General features: G+C 42.6%; 1 protein-coding gene across 4 annotated transcripts in view; it reads right to left on the bottom strand.

The window, feature by feature from the left end:
• Window positions 1-9,108: 9,108 nt before the first annotated feature.
• Window positions 9,109-17,801, bottom strand: part of TMEM71 (transmembrane protein 71) — a 29,945-nt gene continuing 21,252 nt past the window's right edge. For all 4 annotated transcript variants that reach the window (XM_087864612.1, XM_045812230.2, XM_045812231.2 and 1 more), the window contains exons 7-10: window positions 15,393-15,468; window positions 12,392-12,453; window positions 12,230-12,290; window positions 9,109-9,264 (exon numbers count right to left, since the gene is read on the bottom strand). In XM_087864612.1, coding sequence (XP_087720738.1) covers window positions 9,249-9,264; window positions 12,230-12,290; window positions 12,392-12,453; window positions 15,393-15,468 — 215 coding nt within the window. In that variant the 3' untranslated portion in view covers window positions 9,109-9,248. The remainder of the gene's footprint in view (window positions 9,265-12,229; window positions 12,291-12,391; window positions 12,454-15,392; window positions 15,469-17,801) is intronic.

Below are 17,801 nucleotides of genomic sequence, written 5' to 3'. Positions count from 1 at the left end.
ACCAGAGCCATTCTGGAGGGAGTGACAACTAGGGAGGTGCTAACATCTTCAAGAAAAGATGGGTCGGTAGTTGATCGCACCAAGAAGTGGCAGCAGATGGTGCAGTTTGATGGCATGAACTCCGAAATTAGAGATTTGGGGGAGGAGGAACAGACAAAGATCCAGAGGTGGCCATGAGAAGCAAGGAGGACACCCACCCTAATTCCAGGTTCAGTGATATGAGGATTCTGGGAGAGAAAACTGAATGCCTGTGCTTAAAGTTTGTAGTTAATCATCACAATAGCCTGATGAAGTCTGCAGGGAAATATCCTAGACTTGGAACCAGATATGGGACCCTAATCTCAGATCCTCCAGTGGTTAACAATTGACCTCAACTTATCCTCTTGGACCCTAGACAATAAAATGAGAATAATAAGCATTGTCAACTTCACAGCGTTGTTCTGAGGGAGAAACAAGGGTATTTACAAATTCATCTCACATTTCATAGTAAGAGCTATTATCCTCAAACACTCTCCATTTTTGCTATTGAGAAATCTGAACTTCAGAGAGGTTAGGTGATTTGTCCAAAGCCATAGAGCACCTAAAGAGAAGACAAGGGTCCTGACTCATCCTGTCATCTATGCTGCCTCCCCTTTGCAAAGCCTCCTCTTAGAAATAACACTCCTCTAAGCTTTCTGTGCTGATTCTGAGACAGAAATAATAAGTAAATATTCCATTTCTGCAGTGCCAAGAAATAATCAAATCAGAGAATTTCTAAAGCTAAGTTAGAATAAGCCTAGTATAAAGAAGCATCTTGGAAAATCTAGATACAGTCATTGTTTCCACCACAACCCATGGCCCTCCTGCTCTCTTTCTCTGCACCAGCCACACCATATTCCTTGCCAGTTCTGTGTTGGATCATGTCCAGCCATCTGCTCTTTCAACAATTACTTATTGATTACTTTCTAAATTCCAAGCACCCTTCTGTGCCCAGAGGAATCAAAGAATTCCTGACCCTCTTGGAGGTTCTATTCTGGGGAAGAAAAGAGGCCAGAGCAGGGGGAAGCCAAAGATCCAAACCAACCAGATAATAAAATACATATACAAATGAACAAGAAAGATCATTTCAGAAAATGAGACAGTTCGGTTTCTGGGGGTGGTGGGAGTGGATGGGGAGAACATTCCTAGAGTGGCTGAGAAGGCTTCTCTGCAGAGGTGGTATTTGCCTGATGAGAGGAAGCTGGCCTTAAGAAGTTCAGGGACAAGAGTGTTCCTGCCAGAGTGTGGCAGGTGCAAAGGCCCTGAGGTGGAAATGAGCTTGATATAGTATAGGAACAGAAAGGAGAGCAGCACTGTGGCCATGGTATAGTGAGCTGGAGGAAATGTAATGTGAGATGGGTGTCTTCAACAGTGAAATGATCTGATGCACCTTTTTGAAAGATCACCGTAGCTGTTGTGTGGAGACTGGGCTGTAGCCTGGAACATTAGAAACGAAACGCTCCAGGTGGGAAAATTTCTGCCTTGAAATAAGTTGCTCCCCTGTCTTCAAATGTCCCTTCCCATTTTCTTCAGCTTCCAAACTCATACCCCTTCTTCAAGAGTATTTCAGAAGGATGCACAGTAGCCAAAAGGTGGAAACAAGGTGAGTGTCCATCAGTGAATGAATGGAGGAACAAAAGAGGTATATCCATACAATGGAATATTATTCGGCCGTAAAAGGAATGAATGCCGATAAACCTTAAAAACATCATGCTAAGTGGAAGAAAGCAGACACAAAATGTCACGCACTGTATGATTCAATTGATATGAAATGTCCCGAAAAGGTAAATCCAGAGACAGAAAGCTGACTAGTGGTTGCCAGGGGCTGGGGAAGCTGGCATGGGGCCTGACTACTTAATGGATATGGGGTGTCCCTTTTGGAGCTTGATAGAGGTGGTAGCTGCACAGCACTGCGCCTGCACTGGATGCCGTTGAACTGTACACTTTAATTTTATGTTATGTGACTTTCACCTCAACGAAAAATTTTGAAGGAAAAAAAGCATCTATTAGATATAACTTTTTCTAGCAGGCAGGATAAATACATTCTGACTAATTTCAGTTGGAAGGAGGGATCTATTGGAAAGACACTGGTTCCTCAGACTTCCAGAAAGCTCTGCACAACCAGGCTGTGAGGCAGGTGGAGTGCAGCCCTGGCCCCAGGCTAACTCCGGCCCCTCCTCTATTCATCTCTGTCCCTGGGAGAAAAGAATCTGATTGGCCAAGCTGTGCCCCATGCCTCCACGCTCCCCAGGCTGTGTGGTCTGGGTTTGAGATCATAGCCCCTCCGAAACCCACAGATTGAAGGAGAGGTCATTGAAAGAGGGGAAGAAGGGATACGAGGCAGAATAAGACAATAGCTGTCACCACAAACACCCCTCAGCTCCTACATTCTTTCAACAGCATCTGTCTGATCAATGTTTGGGGGTCATCTTTCCAGCTGGCACTGCCTGGGCGCTGGGGATAGAAGTGGTCTCTGCCCTCCCGGAGCTTGTTGTCATGAGGAAAGATGGTCACCAGCCCTCTGCCAGTGGGCAGAATGCTGTGCAATGGAGCACTGAGGACACCAGGGAAGTCTTCTGTCTCTCTGTAATCCAGGCAGAGGTGGGAGCACCACACCCTCCTTAGGTCTCTGCAGCTACCCGGAGTCTCCTCTGTCTTCTTGCTCATCGCACTGATGTCACTGCCTCTTTGCCTACATCACTCATTAGACTATAAGCCCTGGGCTACACAGAGCTCAGAACACAGGGGCCGAGAGTTTAACAAAAAGAAAAAAGAAGAAGAAGGAAGGGAAGAACGAAGGAAGAGAAGGAGGGAAGGAGGGAGGAAGAAAGAAAGGAAAGAAGGAAAAAAGGGAGGAGGGAGGGAGAGAGGGACAGAATGGAGGGAGGAAGGAAAAGAAGAGGGAGGGAGGGAGGGAAGGAGGACACACCGATATACTAGATACCCTAGATTTTAGTTTATGTCCTGCTTCCCTTTTGACGAAGGGTCTTTAAAACTAACTTTTGTGTGGCCATCATGAACTCCACACTGGGGCTGGGGAGTCAGGTGACTTTTCTACAGGCTGACAGCTGATGGCTGCCCTTTCAATAAATCATAGCAGGGGGCTGGGCCTGTCATCTGCCAGAGCCCTCTGCTTCCAACAGGACAACGGCCGCACGTTTGACCCCAGATGGTGGCTGTTTCCATGCCCAAAGTCCTTCTCACTGGGTGGCTTGTTTTCATATGTCATCAACCTTGCAACGAAGACAGTTCTCTTGGATAAACACCAAGATGTTGGCAGTGGCTGTCTCTGTGTTGAGGGATTATGGGTAACTTTCTCTCTTGTTTATTTGAATGTTCTCATTTTTGTTTAAACAAAATGATGGTGAATCACTTTCAAAATAAAGAAAAATCAAGTTAGTCATTTCGTGAAAGTGACTCCTTCTCATGCCGCTGCTTAAGCTCACTTTCTCTTGCTCGGTCTTCTCCATGACAGTCAAGTGATAGTCCCCTCCCCCTCAGAGAGGACCGCAGGACATGGATTCAGACCTGTTGTATTGATAAGCTTCAGGGAGGCTGAGGGACAGGCCCGATATCACAAAGCTATAGATGGTAGAGCAGCCAAGTCACACTCTATCTGTCTGACTTCAAAACTCAGGTTGTCTTTCCCCTGCTGTGCCTGGCATGAAACATGGGAAGGAGTATTTATTCGGCTAGACTGGCTCAGCCTTGGCGCAGCCTCAGACCAGGGCCTGTCTCTTCATTCTGCCTCACCTAGTCACTGAAAAACTCACGGGGTCCTGGAAGTCAGAAAAATGACTTTTGCTACCACTAATGTTACTAGTAGTAGTAGTAGTAATAGTAGTGGTAATATTGGCAGCTCCACTTTGGAAGAGCTTGCTATAGATCTAGCACTGTGTTAAGCCTTACGTACTTTGTCTTTGTGTAGACTCATTTAATACTCATAAAAATTCTGTGATTAGGTAATAATTTTATCCCATTTTATGGATGGAAAAATTAAGGCTTAGAAAGATGAAATACCTTGTCCAAAGTGACACAACAGAGCCCAGCCCCAGCTTTGGTCTGCCTCCGGCCCAAATATCACGTTGTGTTAGCGCTATTTAGCATTCGAAGGATGTAATTCTGCAGACAAAGAAACCAGGAAGTTGGGAAGGTGGAAGGTTCTAGGATATGGTTCTTGATTTTTCCTTTCACTAATAAGGAGAAGGAGAAAGGGGAGAAGATGCAGTGGAGCTGCTGGCACCGAGCTTCAGCTCTCTCCCCTTGCCCACAGCAGATCCCTTGCAGAATGAACTTGAGTTTCACCCACACACAAGCGTGCCATCTCAATTTAGGCAGGGGTGGAGGATGGGTCACCTTCTCTCTCCGCAATGCAAATGCAAAAGGACATTTTGCATTGAAAATAAAAGTCCTGAGGCACCAGCCTTTGTCCTAACCACCAACCACCCCCCTCCACTCCTGCATTTCATTTTCTTTGTTTTTATTTCTTTTAAGGCTACAAAGGGATAAGAAATTTTTTGCAAAGTGGTTGCCAGCTTTTAGTATCCACCTGCTAAATTGCCGCCCACCCCCTAGGTACCCTGTCTGGCTCCGTGGCAGGTGTTGCTTGCAGCTGTAGCCCATTTCACCCAGCATGGGACAGATGGAGGGGATACAGCCATCACAGCGGGATAGATTTTTTTAAAAATACACGATCAGACCTCCATCAAGGCCTGGTAGGGAAATGTGGCGTTGATGCGAAGTATGCCAAGTTAGCAGGTGTCTGCTTTGCTGTATCGCATGAGCAATAGTGGGATTCCTTTTGGGGAGAACAGGGGGGGGGGTGGTTGGCACCCCTTGCGGCACAGGCAGATCATTTTGCATCTGAGTTGTTTTGAAGGAACTACAGTAGATTTTACTTGGGGGAAGCACTGAGGGGAAACGGCACTGGAGTTTTAATGACCTGAGTAGAATCCAGGCTTCGCGACAGCATGAGGCATGCATTCTGAGATCCGCCGTTCCTCCTCTTTAAAATGTGACTGTGTCGGAGTCTGCTAGAGCTCACCAAACAACCCCGTGCTCCCCTACATTCCCCGGCTTTTGGCCCAGAGTTGTGTGACCCTAACCCTTATTTGTGGAGTGTGAGGGAAGGGACAGGTCACTCCCCAGCCCGAGGCAATTAAGTGGGAAAGCCTGATGGCCAATGGCATGGTTAAAAGATAATGGATGATTCATTAGTTGCGTATAACATCGAACTTTACATCAGAAACCAGGGATGTACTGTATGGTGACTAACATAATATAATAAAAAAATATTATTATAAATAAAAATAAATAAATAAAAGATAATAGAGAGCTGCCGGGTCCGCAGCAAGCACTACGTGGCTTTGCCTGGTACGGCAGCTACGATATGAAGTAATCCTTGGCAGGACCGTGGGGGATTATAGAGAAGGCAGATACAACATTTGGCACAGAGTAGATGCTCTGTCACAGTGGCGGGTCTTCCCAAGAGCTGGGTCCAGCTATAAAAGCCCCTACAAGCAGAGGTCCTCGTGCAGACCAGACAGCGCAGTGTGATTTCTCTCTCCTGTGGCATTGCGTTCATGTCAAATCTCTGACAGACTAGATTTGAGAACCCCGAGGTACAAGAAAGAAGGTCAAGGTCTCCATTTGGCTCTTTTCATTTAAACTCTTGCCTCATGGAAAGTTTTTTCTGGAGTTAGTATTTCTGAAGAGAGTGACTGGGATAATATTTGATCTTCACGGTGCCATGCCCTTCTCTCGTTGTCTTTCCAGCAGTAATCAAAAGTGAAGAGAACAAGGACTGAGGGGTCACACAGACCTGGGTGTGATACCTAGACCTCCTATTTTGCCCTCTTTGTGCTTGGGGAAGTTATCAAACCTCTCTAAGCTTAGCTGTAAAATGTTGGTTTTAATACCTGCTATTAAACCAATAGGATGTATGAGAGATGATGATAGATAGATAGGGATAGAACCAATAGGATGTATGACTGATAGAGAGAGAGAGAGAGATGCAGATCTAGATGGATCTAGACATATATCTAGATATTTATTGATATATATACAGACCGGCTGACTTACAATGGTTTGTCTTAGGATTTTTTTGACTTTACAATGAAGAAGCAATATGCATTCAGTAGCAACTGTGCTTCGAACCTGTTAACGCTACCTTCGTGGTGGAGGAAATGTACATATGTGATTAAATTAAGGATCTTAAAATGGAGAGATTATCCTGGATTATCTGGGTGGTCTCAATATAATCACAAAAATCCTCATAAGAAAGAGGCAGGAAGGCCAAAGTCAGGAAAGGGATGTATCAGCAGCAGCACAAGGATGTGTTTTGAAGGAGGAGGAAGGGCCCGAGGGCCAAGAGATGTAGGCAGCCTCCAGAATTTGGAAGAGCAAGGAAAGGGGGGCTTCTCTGGAGCCTGCAGAAGGAACACAGCCTGCTGACATCTTGACTGTAGACTCTTACAACTCATTTTGGGGTATCGGACCTTCAGAACTGTAAGAGAATACATTTATTTTGTTTTAAATCATCAAGTCTGTGGCAATTTGTTACAGCAGTGATAGGAATCTTACATAACTGGAGAAGAAAGGTCCTGGACACAATACAATATGACATAATTATAAACGATTATTTTTATTTCTTTTTTAAAAAAGATTTTATTTTTCATTACCCATTTGAGAGAGAGAGAGAGTGAGAGAAAGAACACAAGTGGGGTGAGGGATGAGGAGGGGCAGAGGGAGAAGGACAAGCAGACACCCTGCTGTGCAGGGAGCCCAACACAGGGCTGGATCCCAGGATCCCGAGATCATGACCTGAGCCAAAGGCAGATGCTTCACTGACTGAGCCACCCAGGCGCCCTAATTATTTTTATTTCTGCATGTAACTTTGAAATCATGTAAATCCAGTGACCCTGAGTAAATGCGTGCACAACACAGGGACATGGGAAACTTAAGCAATTCTCAAGGCGTCCCCTCCTGACAGAGCATCAAAGTGAAAGGCTCTCTATGCGATTAGCTCCCCCATTAAATCCCTCTTCAAAGCACGCCATGAATGTGGTTTGAGACCACCTTCTGATCAGTTTGCCCACTTGTTAAAAAGACAAATGTGTGGGACACATCCCAGACCTACTAAATCATTGTGCAAATCTATCCCAAGCTGAAGACGGTGACAGGTTGACTAATGGTCCCTGAAGACATCTGGGTCCTAATCGCAGGAACCTGTGAATATTATCTTCTAGAGCAAGAGGGATGTGCAGCCAGGATTATGTTAAGGCTTTTGGGATGGGGAGATTACCCTGGATGATCGGAGTGGAACTTAAATGTAAATACTTTTGATTTTATTAAAGAAAGCACAAAATATTGAGTTATACATTTTCAATCAGTATTACTTTGAGAATCAGTCAAGTCTCTTCATATTGCCAGCATGTTTCCGATACTTCCGCATATCCTAAATGATATATCTCTAAATATCTTGGAATCTCCTGAAAGTAGACTGTTACCACTTTTCAACATAAACATTAATGATATGATTTCTTGGGTTTTCCCCAATTTTTTTTTCTTTTTTCAGTTTATTTGCCTTGTATCTCTTGGCCATTGCCACAAGATCCTCTGGGATACCCTGATTTGCTCTTTTCAGAACACTAATTAACTTGCCAGTAATCCTCCAGTCGTTTCTGGTCCTAAGGGTAATTGACACTCCAGTCCTCCCTGCTCTTCCCGTGTGCCCTATTCTATGCATGTAGTCTTTGATGTTCCAGGGGAAATCACGCTTATAGACGAACACACGTGTCCTTTGAGAGAGGGGTGGAAGGAGATTTCACTGCAGAAGAGAAGGTGATGTGATGCTGGAAGCAAGTTGTGTGCCTTGAAGCTGGAGGAAGAAACCCCCTTGTCGGCAGAAGCTGAAACTGGCAAGGAGACAGATTCTTCCCTGAAGCCCCCAGGAGGAAAACAGCGCTGCCAACACCTCGATTATAAAGTCCAGAGACATAAAACAATAAATCTGTGTCATTGTAAGCCACCGATTTGTGGTAATTTGTTACGGCAGTGATAGCAAACTGATACAGTGTCCAATTAATGACTTACTGCCATGATTGCTCTTATGAAAGATAGATAGATAGATAGATAGATAGATAGATAGATAGATAGATAGACAGGTACATAGATATAATTTGCTGATGACCTCATTTATTTACTAGTATAGTATTTTTTTCAAACCAAGTTCACTAAATACAAATAATATAAAGAGTGATATTTTTATATTACCATTTTAAGCAAAGACAGTTTTCTCCACACAGGTGTCTAGCCAGAGGATATCATACAGAACATCTTTGAATTGCAGGCTACGTTTGCTTCAAGAACTTATTCCAAGGGAGCATCTTCTATAACCCTTCAGCCAGCTGGGCGACTGCACCATTTTTATGCATTTCAAGGCATTCTGGTGTTTTTCTTTTTCTTTTTTTCTTTTTTCTTTTTCTTTTCTTTTCTTTTTTTTTTTTTTTTTTGGCCCTTAAAGATTTTTTTCTCTTATATCTTTATTTTAATTGCACTTAAGTGGAAGGTAATCATGAGCCCCAAGAAGGCTGAAAACTTTGTAAAGAAAATGGTTCAAAAGAAGAATGTGCTTTCCCAAAGAAAGTCTCTCTCCTGCCCATTCTTCACTAACCTGCATCTGCTGAACCAACCCCCATCCAGCCACTTACGGAGAATGATTAATTTTTTCTACATTGTATTTTACATGCAAACTGCGATTTATTTACTTTTGAGCTGGTATTGATTATAGAAACTTGCTTACATTATTCAATTAAAGCAGTTCAGCTAGGGAGAGGTGTTTGCAGGCAGGCCCAGGAATCTGCATTGTTATAAGCACCTCATAGAATTTTCTAAATGAAAATTAATGTTTGAAAACCATGCCTCAGGGAATAAGAGAGGAACGTCTACCCAGGTGGTTGGTTCTCTATCACAGTTCCTAGTCTGTTCCCTTTCAACTGCTAGTGTTTGCAAAGGAAAGACAAATTAATATTATTTTCATGAGCATATTACAATTACGAGGGTAAAAATGAGATTAAAAAAAACACATAACCAAATTAAATTGTTTTTTCTCGATTATCCAGTTCCTCACTCTCCTCCCATAAAGCAGTTGATTCCAAGCAGACTGCAAATCAGACAATTTCTGGATATTCAGATGGAAGGCATTCATCAGAGACACTCCTAAATGGTTGTCAAATTTTGGCAAACCTAGATCCAGAGATAAGAGAAAAGAAATGCATGATTCATCTACACAGACAGGAATCGTGATAACTACTGCAATCTCTGTGTGTGCGTGCGCGCACACACACACACACACACACGCACACTAGCTTGAGTAATCATAACTAGGAAGAGTGGGGCCTCAACTTGGAGTAATTTTATTTTTATCCCAGCTTGGTACTTAGTTGACTACCATTTTATATTGTGTTCTTTCCCCACCTGCACCACTTCGTCTAGAACAGAAATCCTTACAGGGTTTTCCCCATATTTCTACTCCCTAAAGTTTATTCATTCATTCGCCAATTGTAGAGACACAATGCCAACATGTAAGAGTAGAGGGAACAGATGTTACCCATCTCGTTACTGTGAAGTCATGAATGTGCAAAATGCATCCTACTGATGCTAACACGTACTGGGTAACATGGGATACGTGTGATGACCTTCATTTGAAAGGGACACTTGGGCCAATGGTGAGCCGTAGAAACAGTCCCCAAACTCACAGGCTTTAAATGTTAACAAAGAAGATGGTTGAGTGAAAATCGCATTAAGGGATGAAAAGAGATGAACTTGAGAAGTATCAAGTGTGAAAGAATAGGCCCCTAATCTAATCTACTATGCGCCGTGCAGGACAGGTGTGGGACGGCTGCTCCACTGACGTTTGTTGAGCTGAGTTAAGTGCTTGCGCTCCATCCCCTTAGATTTTCATCCTTGATTGCTGGAGGAGCCTGATGAGTCATCCTTGCCTCTTGATATTAATAACCATGTCTTTGGTTTATTAGCTTCTGGATATGTTTATGTGTGAGCGAGAGGGCTGCAAAATCTTTAATATACAGACACAGAGCTCTTGGCTATAAAGGAAGTATTTTAAGAAATGATGCAGCAAATACATTCAAATTAGTGAATATTCATGGCGTAGCTACTATTCTCAAGACGCTGAGATGGATACAAGAAGGAAGTCAATAGTCCTTGTTTTCTCAGGTCTTAAATGCACCGGTGTGTGTACAAGAGGCTGGGGAGGGGGCAGCAAATGGGACAACAATAGGGAACAAGAGAAGAAGGAGGTAAATACGGACACGAATAATTAAAGGAGGGATCTTATTGAGGCTGTAGATGAGAGTGTGTAGGATAGAAATATCATCCTCATCCTGATCTAATTTCTTTTAGGAGAGAAAAAACAAGAACAGGGAGAAGTTCTCTGAAAGCAACAGGTGACGCTATCCCCTACAGGTTGGATATTGGTATTCCAAGAAACCTTCCCTGCCCATCCCTCCCAGTCTGGCAAAACATCTCTCCTGGTGTTCCCCCAGCCTCTGTGCTAGCTCTGTACTTGCACTTCCCATATTAAATGCAACTTCTCCTTGCCCTTTTCATGTCTCTTTAGACTCTGAAATCTCAAGGCCTTGGCATGGCAACCTTGGCACCTGGAGGCAGTGTCTGACCGTTAGGAGAGACTCCATAAATGTCTGCTGAGCAGCCCTGGACATTCAGTATAGCACAGAATGTATCATAAGTTCTCTACAAAGATTTAGTAGGTTAAGTGATGCCACTTTAGAAATCAAGGGGTAAAGATTTTACAAACCGTCTTCCCAAGGTTCTCACAGTTATTGTGCAAAGAATTACTTAGAGAGGATGTTAAAAATGAAGGCTCCTTGGAAATTTGGATTCAGAAAAGCTAGAATCAGGAAGAAGCTCTCCAGTTGGTTCTAGAGCAGATGTCCCCATGCAATGTGTTGAGAGACTCTTCTCTCATTCGAGAGTTCTTAACAAGATGATACCTGTCTTTCCAATTAATGCTACAGGTTCGTCTTAAAACCCAAAGAGAAGTGATTTAAACAATTCACACCATCTGAGAAGCAATGAGAATGTTTTTACTTCTGAAAGTTGAGTTACAAAATGGCTTTGTGTGAAAATATGTCCAGTCCCAAATATGTGACATCCCAGCCCAGAAAGCTGAGTGTGCATGTGAATCTGTCATTCATGCTGGGCGACGTGCCCTCGTAAGTCTCTGCAGACCTAGAGAGTGACCTGCAGCCAGAGGGAAGGAAGTGAGTATCTTAGAGGAGTTTATGTCGTTAACACACAAGGGCTAAAGAATCAGAATTTCTTGGGTGACCTCAGGACCCACTTTTCTAACTATGAGGTTAAACAAATCTTAGCTATATCAATGCCTGCCCCCCAGAAACTTGGAATGCCAGGAAATAAAGGGAAACATCACTCAGAGTGTCAGGAAATCAATATTGGCTAGAGTCCTAAACAAAATAAATCTTCACTAAGTCCCATTGTGATTTCAGAATTAACCCAATGATTTCATAGATAGGGCAACACCGTGTCAAGAGCAAAGGCCAGTAAACTAATTTGAATTACAGACGTCCATCCATCTCCAGGCTATGGGGGCTGGCCTCTGGCAGCCATATTGAGGAGAAAGTAATTAACACAATCCATCTTGTGATGGGATGGTGTTTTGCAGACTGTTTGCAATTCTGTGAGCGTCTCACCCAGACCCCAGTAACCCTTTGAAATAGGATGAGCTATAGCAGTCAGCACACAGGGGGATCGTTAAGTGAGCAGAGAAACCACACTTTGTAACTGAGACCATTTCATGGGCAGTTTGCCAGCTACCTGGGAAACTGTAAGATAAAGGCCTCTCCATAGGAGGCATATAAAAGGCACTGCTATGAATCTATAAATGATTTAAAAATCTTAAATTCATGTTATTTATTAAGCCCTACTGCCTTAAAGCTTACTTCTTTATTTTGAGGTATTTGTAAGAATTTAAGAGACAGGATGATAATGCTATTTGATTTTAGCATGAACAGGAAGTATTCTTCAGGATAAATGATCAGGACCTTTTCTGTATGTAGTCATCGTCATCTATTACTCAGCAAAAATCATTCTCAGACAGCAGATTATAGTCATCTCTGTCCAGACGGTGATAACACAAGTCAATACTTACTGAGCACAAGTGGTGGCTTTGACATGGTTGGAAAGGCCGAGAAACAAGGACTTGACAATATCTTGGATAAGAAAGAGAAAACATTTAATAATAATTTTTAAATGACCAGAACTGGAATAAAATACAGGGATCCGAGGGATAATTTGAGAAATGGTTACTTACAGGCAATAGTTACCATCAATGAGCATGTGAAGACACTGGCTAATATTCCTCCCAGAAACCATCTGAAACAACAGGATTTCTCAGGTTTAGCAAACTATGCATTTCCAACACATGAGATGTTCTTTTAGACTAATTAAAGGCTTATGATTTGCTTTAAGAATTACTGTAACTGCAGTAATAAAGATAGTGTGGTATTGGCCAAAAGATAGATATGGAGGTCAATGGCAGAGAATGGAGAGACCAGAAGTGAACCCATATAGATACAGTTAACTGAGTCTTATCAGAGGAGCAAAAGCAGTTTGATGGAGAAGAATAGCCTTCTCAGCAATGGTGTTGAGACAATTGTATGTCCACGTGCAAAAGAATGAATATCCACATATATATCACACCTCAACACAACATCTAACTATGTAATCAAAATGAGTCAGAGTCTGAAATGCAACCACAAAAGTATCAAATGTCTAGAAGAAACAAAGGAGAAAATCCACACGCCAACTGCTTTACAAGCTTGCCCAAAAAGTGTGCTAAAAGTTTGGGTTTTTACCAATCTGATGGGTATTGTTTCACAGGGTGGAATTTTTAAAAAGGATTTTATTTATTTATTTGTCAGAGAGCTTGAGAGAGCACACACAAGCAGGGGGAGCAGCAGGCAGAGGGAGAAGCAGGCTCCCTGCTGAGCAAGAAGCCTGATGCAGGGACTCAATCCCAGGGCCCTGGGATCATGACCTGAGCCAAAGGCAGATGCTTAACCAACTGAGCCACCCAGGTGTCCACAGGGTGGATCTTTTTAAAAAAATAATTTCCTTATTGTTTTTATTTTCAAAACATGAATCACCGAAAGAAATTATGAATAAATACAGAAGGGAAAGGAAAATATCACCAAAAAAACTCTATTGACCTAAAGCAGCCATTAATAAATGTTGTTGAATACCCCTTTAGACATCTCTTTGTATGTGTTTAATTTTTTTAATTGAGACTTAACAAATGTACAGCAAAGCATTTCAAGTGCACATCTTGGTTTGTTTTTTTTTTAAACCTAAACTCCTGTGTTCATTACCCAGATCAAGATATAGAATATTTCCAGCAGTCTCTAACATTTCCTTCACCATCCTTCCTGCTCTTTTCCCCAGAATTAACCACTATTCTTTCTTTCTTTCTTTCTTTCTTTCTTTCTTTCTTTCTTTCTTTCTTTCTTTCTTTCTTTCTTTCTTTTAAGAGAGGGAGAGAGGGTTAGGAGGGGCAGAGGAAGAGGGAGAGACAGAATCTTAAGTAGGCTCCATGCCCAGAGCGGCGCCTCACGTGGGGCTCAATCTCACAACCCCGAGGTCATAACTTGAGCCGAAATCAAGAAATCAGATGCTTAACCAACTGAGCCACTCAGGCACCCCATTAACCACTATTCTTCTAGTTATAATAAGGGATTCATTAAGTTCATTAAAGCCCCGATGTGGGGCTCGATCCCAGGACTCCGGGATCACGCCCTGAGCCGAAGGCAGACACTTAACAACTGAGCCACCCAGGCGCCCCGTGGAAGCAAGTTTCTAAATGCAGTTCACACTCAATGGATGGCGAGTTAAGCTCCCTTCTTAAGGGTGGGGCTATAGTATCTAATGGAAGAGGAATATTTCATTAATAGTCCCATGAAATAAAAGTTTCCGTGATCAACTACAGTTGGGAAACACTAAGTTAAATAAAGTTAATCATGTCTCTTCGCTATGTTATTTCACTGGGTCTATATTATGCTAATGCAGGTATGATTCTCCGACTTGGGATATACAATGCAGAATTTTGCAAACTTATTTTTAACCATAGGACCTCCCCCCCTTTTTGTTCTTTTAGTCCCATTGTGATCTAAAAATACTTAATACCACTTAAACCTCTTCATTATCTGGGACACTTTTTTAAAAATACAGATTTTCACCAGATCTAAATTAGCATCTCAAGGGTTGGGATCCAGGACTTTGTATTTAAAAACACAACTCTCCTAGTGATGTAAGGTATTTGACCCTCAAGAGGTGGGATTTGAGAGCAAGCAACACTTGCTTACCAGAGCACAAGCACCCCAAAGACCCCAGGTCTGGACCATTTATCCTTGTTTCATTGATTCAACAAATAGTGATGAGCCCCTGGCACTGGGGACACAGAAGTGAAGGAGACACACAATGTCTCTGCTCTCATGAGCTCACATTCTTGCAGGGAGAGGCAGACCATTAACATTTAAACAGGTGAACATGTAATAGGTCAGACGGTGATAAGTGCTCTGAAGAAAAGTAAAGAGAGGCGTGTGTGGTAGCGTGGTATGCTATTTATATAGGGCTGTCAGGGAAGGTCTCTCTGATGATGTGACATTTGAACAGATTCCAGAAAGAAGTAAGGACACATGTTATGAGTTTTTCTAGAGAACACTGTACTAGGCAGAATAAAGAGCAAGTGCAAAGGCCCTGAGGCATGAGTGCACTTCGCATAGAAGGGACCTGACCACTGCCCCAGAGGCTTGGGCAAGAAAAGAATAAGAATGGCATGCTGGACAGAGGGTAGAACAGAAATATGCCCGTAACCAGGCAAGAGCACTATGAGATCTGAGATGCTGAGTGGGCTTCCCTGGAACAGATACTTTATGTCAGGATATAAAAATATAATGAGAAAGATGGAGTTCCAGTCGGGACTCCAAGTGGCCTTACTGGGACTTCAAGTGCTCTTGAATTCCAAGCGGGGTTACTCAGGTTTTATCTGTAGTAGGGGGTCACTGAGCACTTCAACAAATAATAAAATCTAATTTCTAGCAAGATCCATTGGCTTTTGTACAGTTTGTGAGATAGTGAGGGGGGGAGAAGTGATAGAAAAAAGGGTACTTAAGGGGCACTTAAGGGGCACAGCAAATGAACCAATCTTAACCATGGAGCTACTGAAAATGCATTGGAAATCAGGTGAGGAAATTATCAATCAATTACAGCTTTATTAGTTATGACACACTCCTGCATGAAAATAAAATCTGAATTACCTTGCACACGCACAGATGACAAAGCACACAGCCAGCAGAATTGCTGGAAAGGAGACCTCTCGCCACACACTGGTTTCTAATAGGAAAAATAAAAATAAATGAATTAGAAACCATTGATGATAATCTTGGAACAACAAAATTGTAACAAAATGTCTTTTTTATACAACCAAAAAAACCCCACGAAACACATTTTCAAATGTGTGTCAGCTCAAGCAATTTGCCATAAGTAACAAGATAAAATTATCAAATGTCGTACGGATTCATTCATTAGATAATTTTAGCATATAATAAATTTTTCTGTCTTTAAGAAATGCTTATGCTACATAAACAGTTTGGGGCTTGCCTTTTACTGTAATGCTGAGGAAACATTTTGTGGAATATATGCTAATGTCAGAAAGCTCATTCTGATGATGATGATGATTATGCCTGAAATTTGTAGAGTGCTTATAATTCACAAAGAGTTTTCATACCTCATTGAATCAAAGAACAAACTGTGAGGTAGGAACCACTGTCATCGCTCTGCACATGAGATGACCAAGACTGACAGATGATGACATTTGCCCAAGGTCGCACAGCTCTGAGGTGTCAGAGCCAAGATTTAAAAACCATGTCTAGCCAGAACACAATGCTTTTTTTTTTTTTTAATATTTATTTGTTTGATGGAGAGAGAGACAGCCAGTGAGAGAGGGAACACAGCAGGGGGAGTGGGAGAGGAAGAAGCAGGCTCCCAGAGGAGGAGCCCGATGTGGGGCTCGATCCCAGAACGCCGAGATCACGCCCTGAGCTGAAGGCAGACGCTTAACGACTGCGCCACCCAGGCGCCCCCAGAACACAATGTTTTGCCTGAAATGGGGGAGGGAGAGAGAATTGCAACTTTTCATACTGGGATTCTCTAGAGGGCAAAAAAGAGAGCATATATTATGAACTATTTGTCCTTGCAAAACTCTGCTATGGGAAAATATTTCAGTGCTATACAGCCACAGGAGAAATGACAGGAAACCCTCTGGCAATTGTATTCATAGGAGTTAAACCTATCGTGAACCTGAATATTACTCAAGTCACCTAGAAGAAATCAGAGCTGGCTTAAGGATGATCACACAAAGATCTAAAGGAAAGGATGAACAGACCTCAACTTAATTTCTGCCAAATGCTTCAAAAGCTCAATTTTACAACAGTTGTTTAAAACTTGGAATGGCTCTGTGCTGTGAATGTATTTATTTCTGCTATTTCTGCTATGAATGAAGATTGAGTCAGCTAACAAAACCTACTTAGTCCATCATGTGGGTGGAGTACTGAAGATTGGCAGTGCAAAATATAGCAGTTGTGAGTGATGTCACTGCGGCTGTACAGTATTTCATGTATACTGTGAACTCAATAAGTTATTGTGGGTTCAGCGGAACATTCAACCATCCTTCGACAGTGTGTTTGTATTCTTAGCTGACTCTGATTTGATGTGGAATTTGGAAAACATTTCCTTACAGAAACAAGTCCAGCTTGACAAACTGCTAAAATCGTTAGACTTGAACAGTGAACAGAGACTCGTTTAAATTCAAATTCTACAAAGATACGATTGTGTGATTTGATATAAGGTATTCACTAGTTCATTGCATCAGTGGCCATTTACTTAGTATCTAGTTTGGCTTAGTTCAACTGTCACTTCTTTCAAGAAGACCTCCTTGATTCCTTCAACTCCCCTGTGGCCCTCTGCGGCTCCTTCTCTGTACCCCCGTTTCCCCTCATGCATTTCCATCAGCAATCTTAACACACTGAATTATAATTGCTGTTTGCTAGAGCTTTGGTAGAGAAAGCTAGAGCTTTCTTCACCAGCTTGCAAGCTCGCTGAGAATAGTCCGCATCTATCTGCTGTTCTTTGGTGGCACCGGGGTGGTGCCCCTGGGAAGCCACCTCTCCCTTCTCTTTGTGCATGGTTCACTTGGAGACTGAGTTCCCTCCCATCGTTTGATCCACTTCAGCCATTTGGAGCTTCACACAGACAAGGTGATTGGTTTTGCCATGTAAATGAGACCCTTCCAGAACCAGTGAAACTGAGCCTCTTATCATAACTCAAGAAGGCTATAATCTCTCTCTGCTGGACTGAAATCTGGGAAGTTGCAGGCACAAAGCCATCAAGAACCAACATAGAGTAATCAACAGTCTTTTTAAAGAGTTAAGCTGACACAGAGGACAAGAGACAGCAGAAGTAGAGACTGACAGAAATCTGAAACCCATGCCTGGAATTGTCATTAACGAACCAATAAATTCCATTACTGATTAATCCATCTTGAGTTGGGTTTCCATCCAGTGGACTCAAAATATCCTGACTGACAGATGATGTCGGGCATGCCTATATCCTTCGTACGTAGAACACCACTTGGACTGCGTACTCATAACCTACATGCGAAGGAGATC

Source organism: Ursus americanus, chromosome 9 (assembly GCF_024610735.1).
Source record: "Ursus americanus isolate L20-20 chromosome 9, mUrsAme1.1.p, whole genome shotgun sequence".
Taxonomy (NCBI): Eukaryota; Metazoa; Chordata; class Mammalia; order Carnivora; family Ursidae; genus Ursus; species Ursus americanus.
The sequence above is the reverse complement of the archived record's forward strand: the minus strand, read 5'-3'. Positions and strand labels throughout refer to the sequence as shown.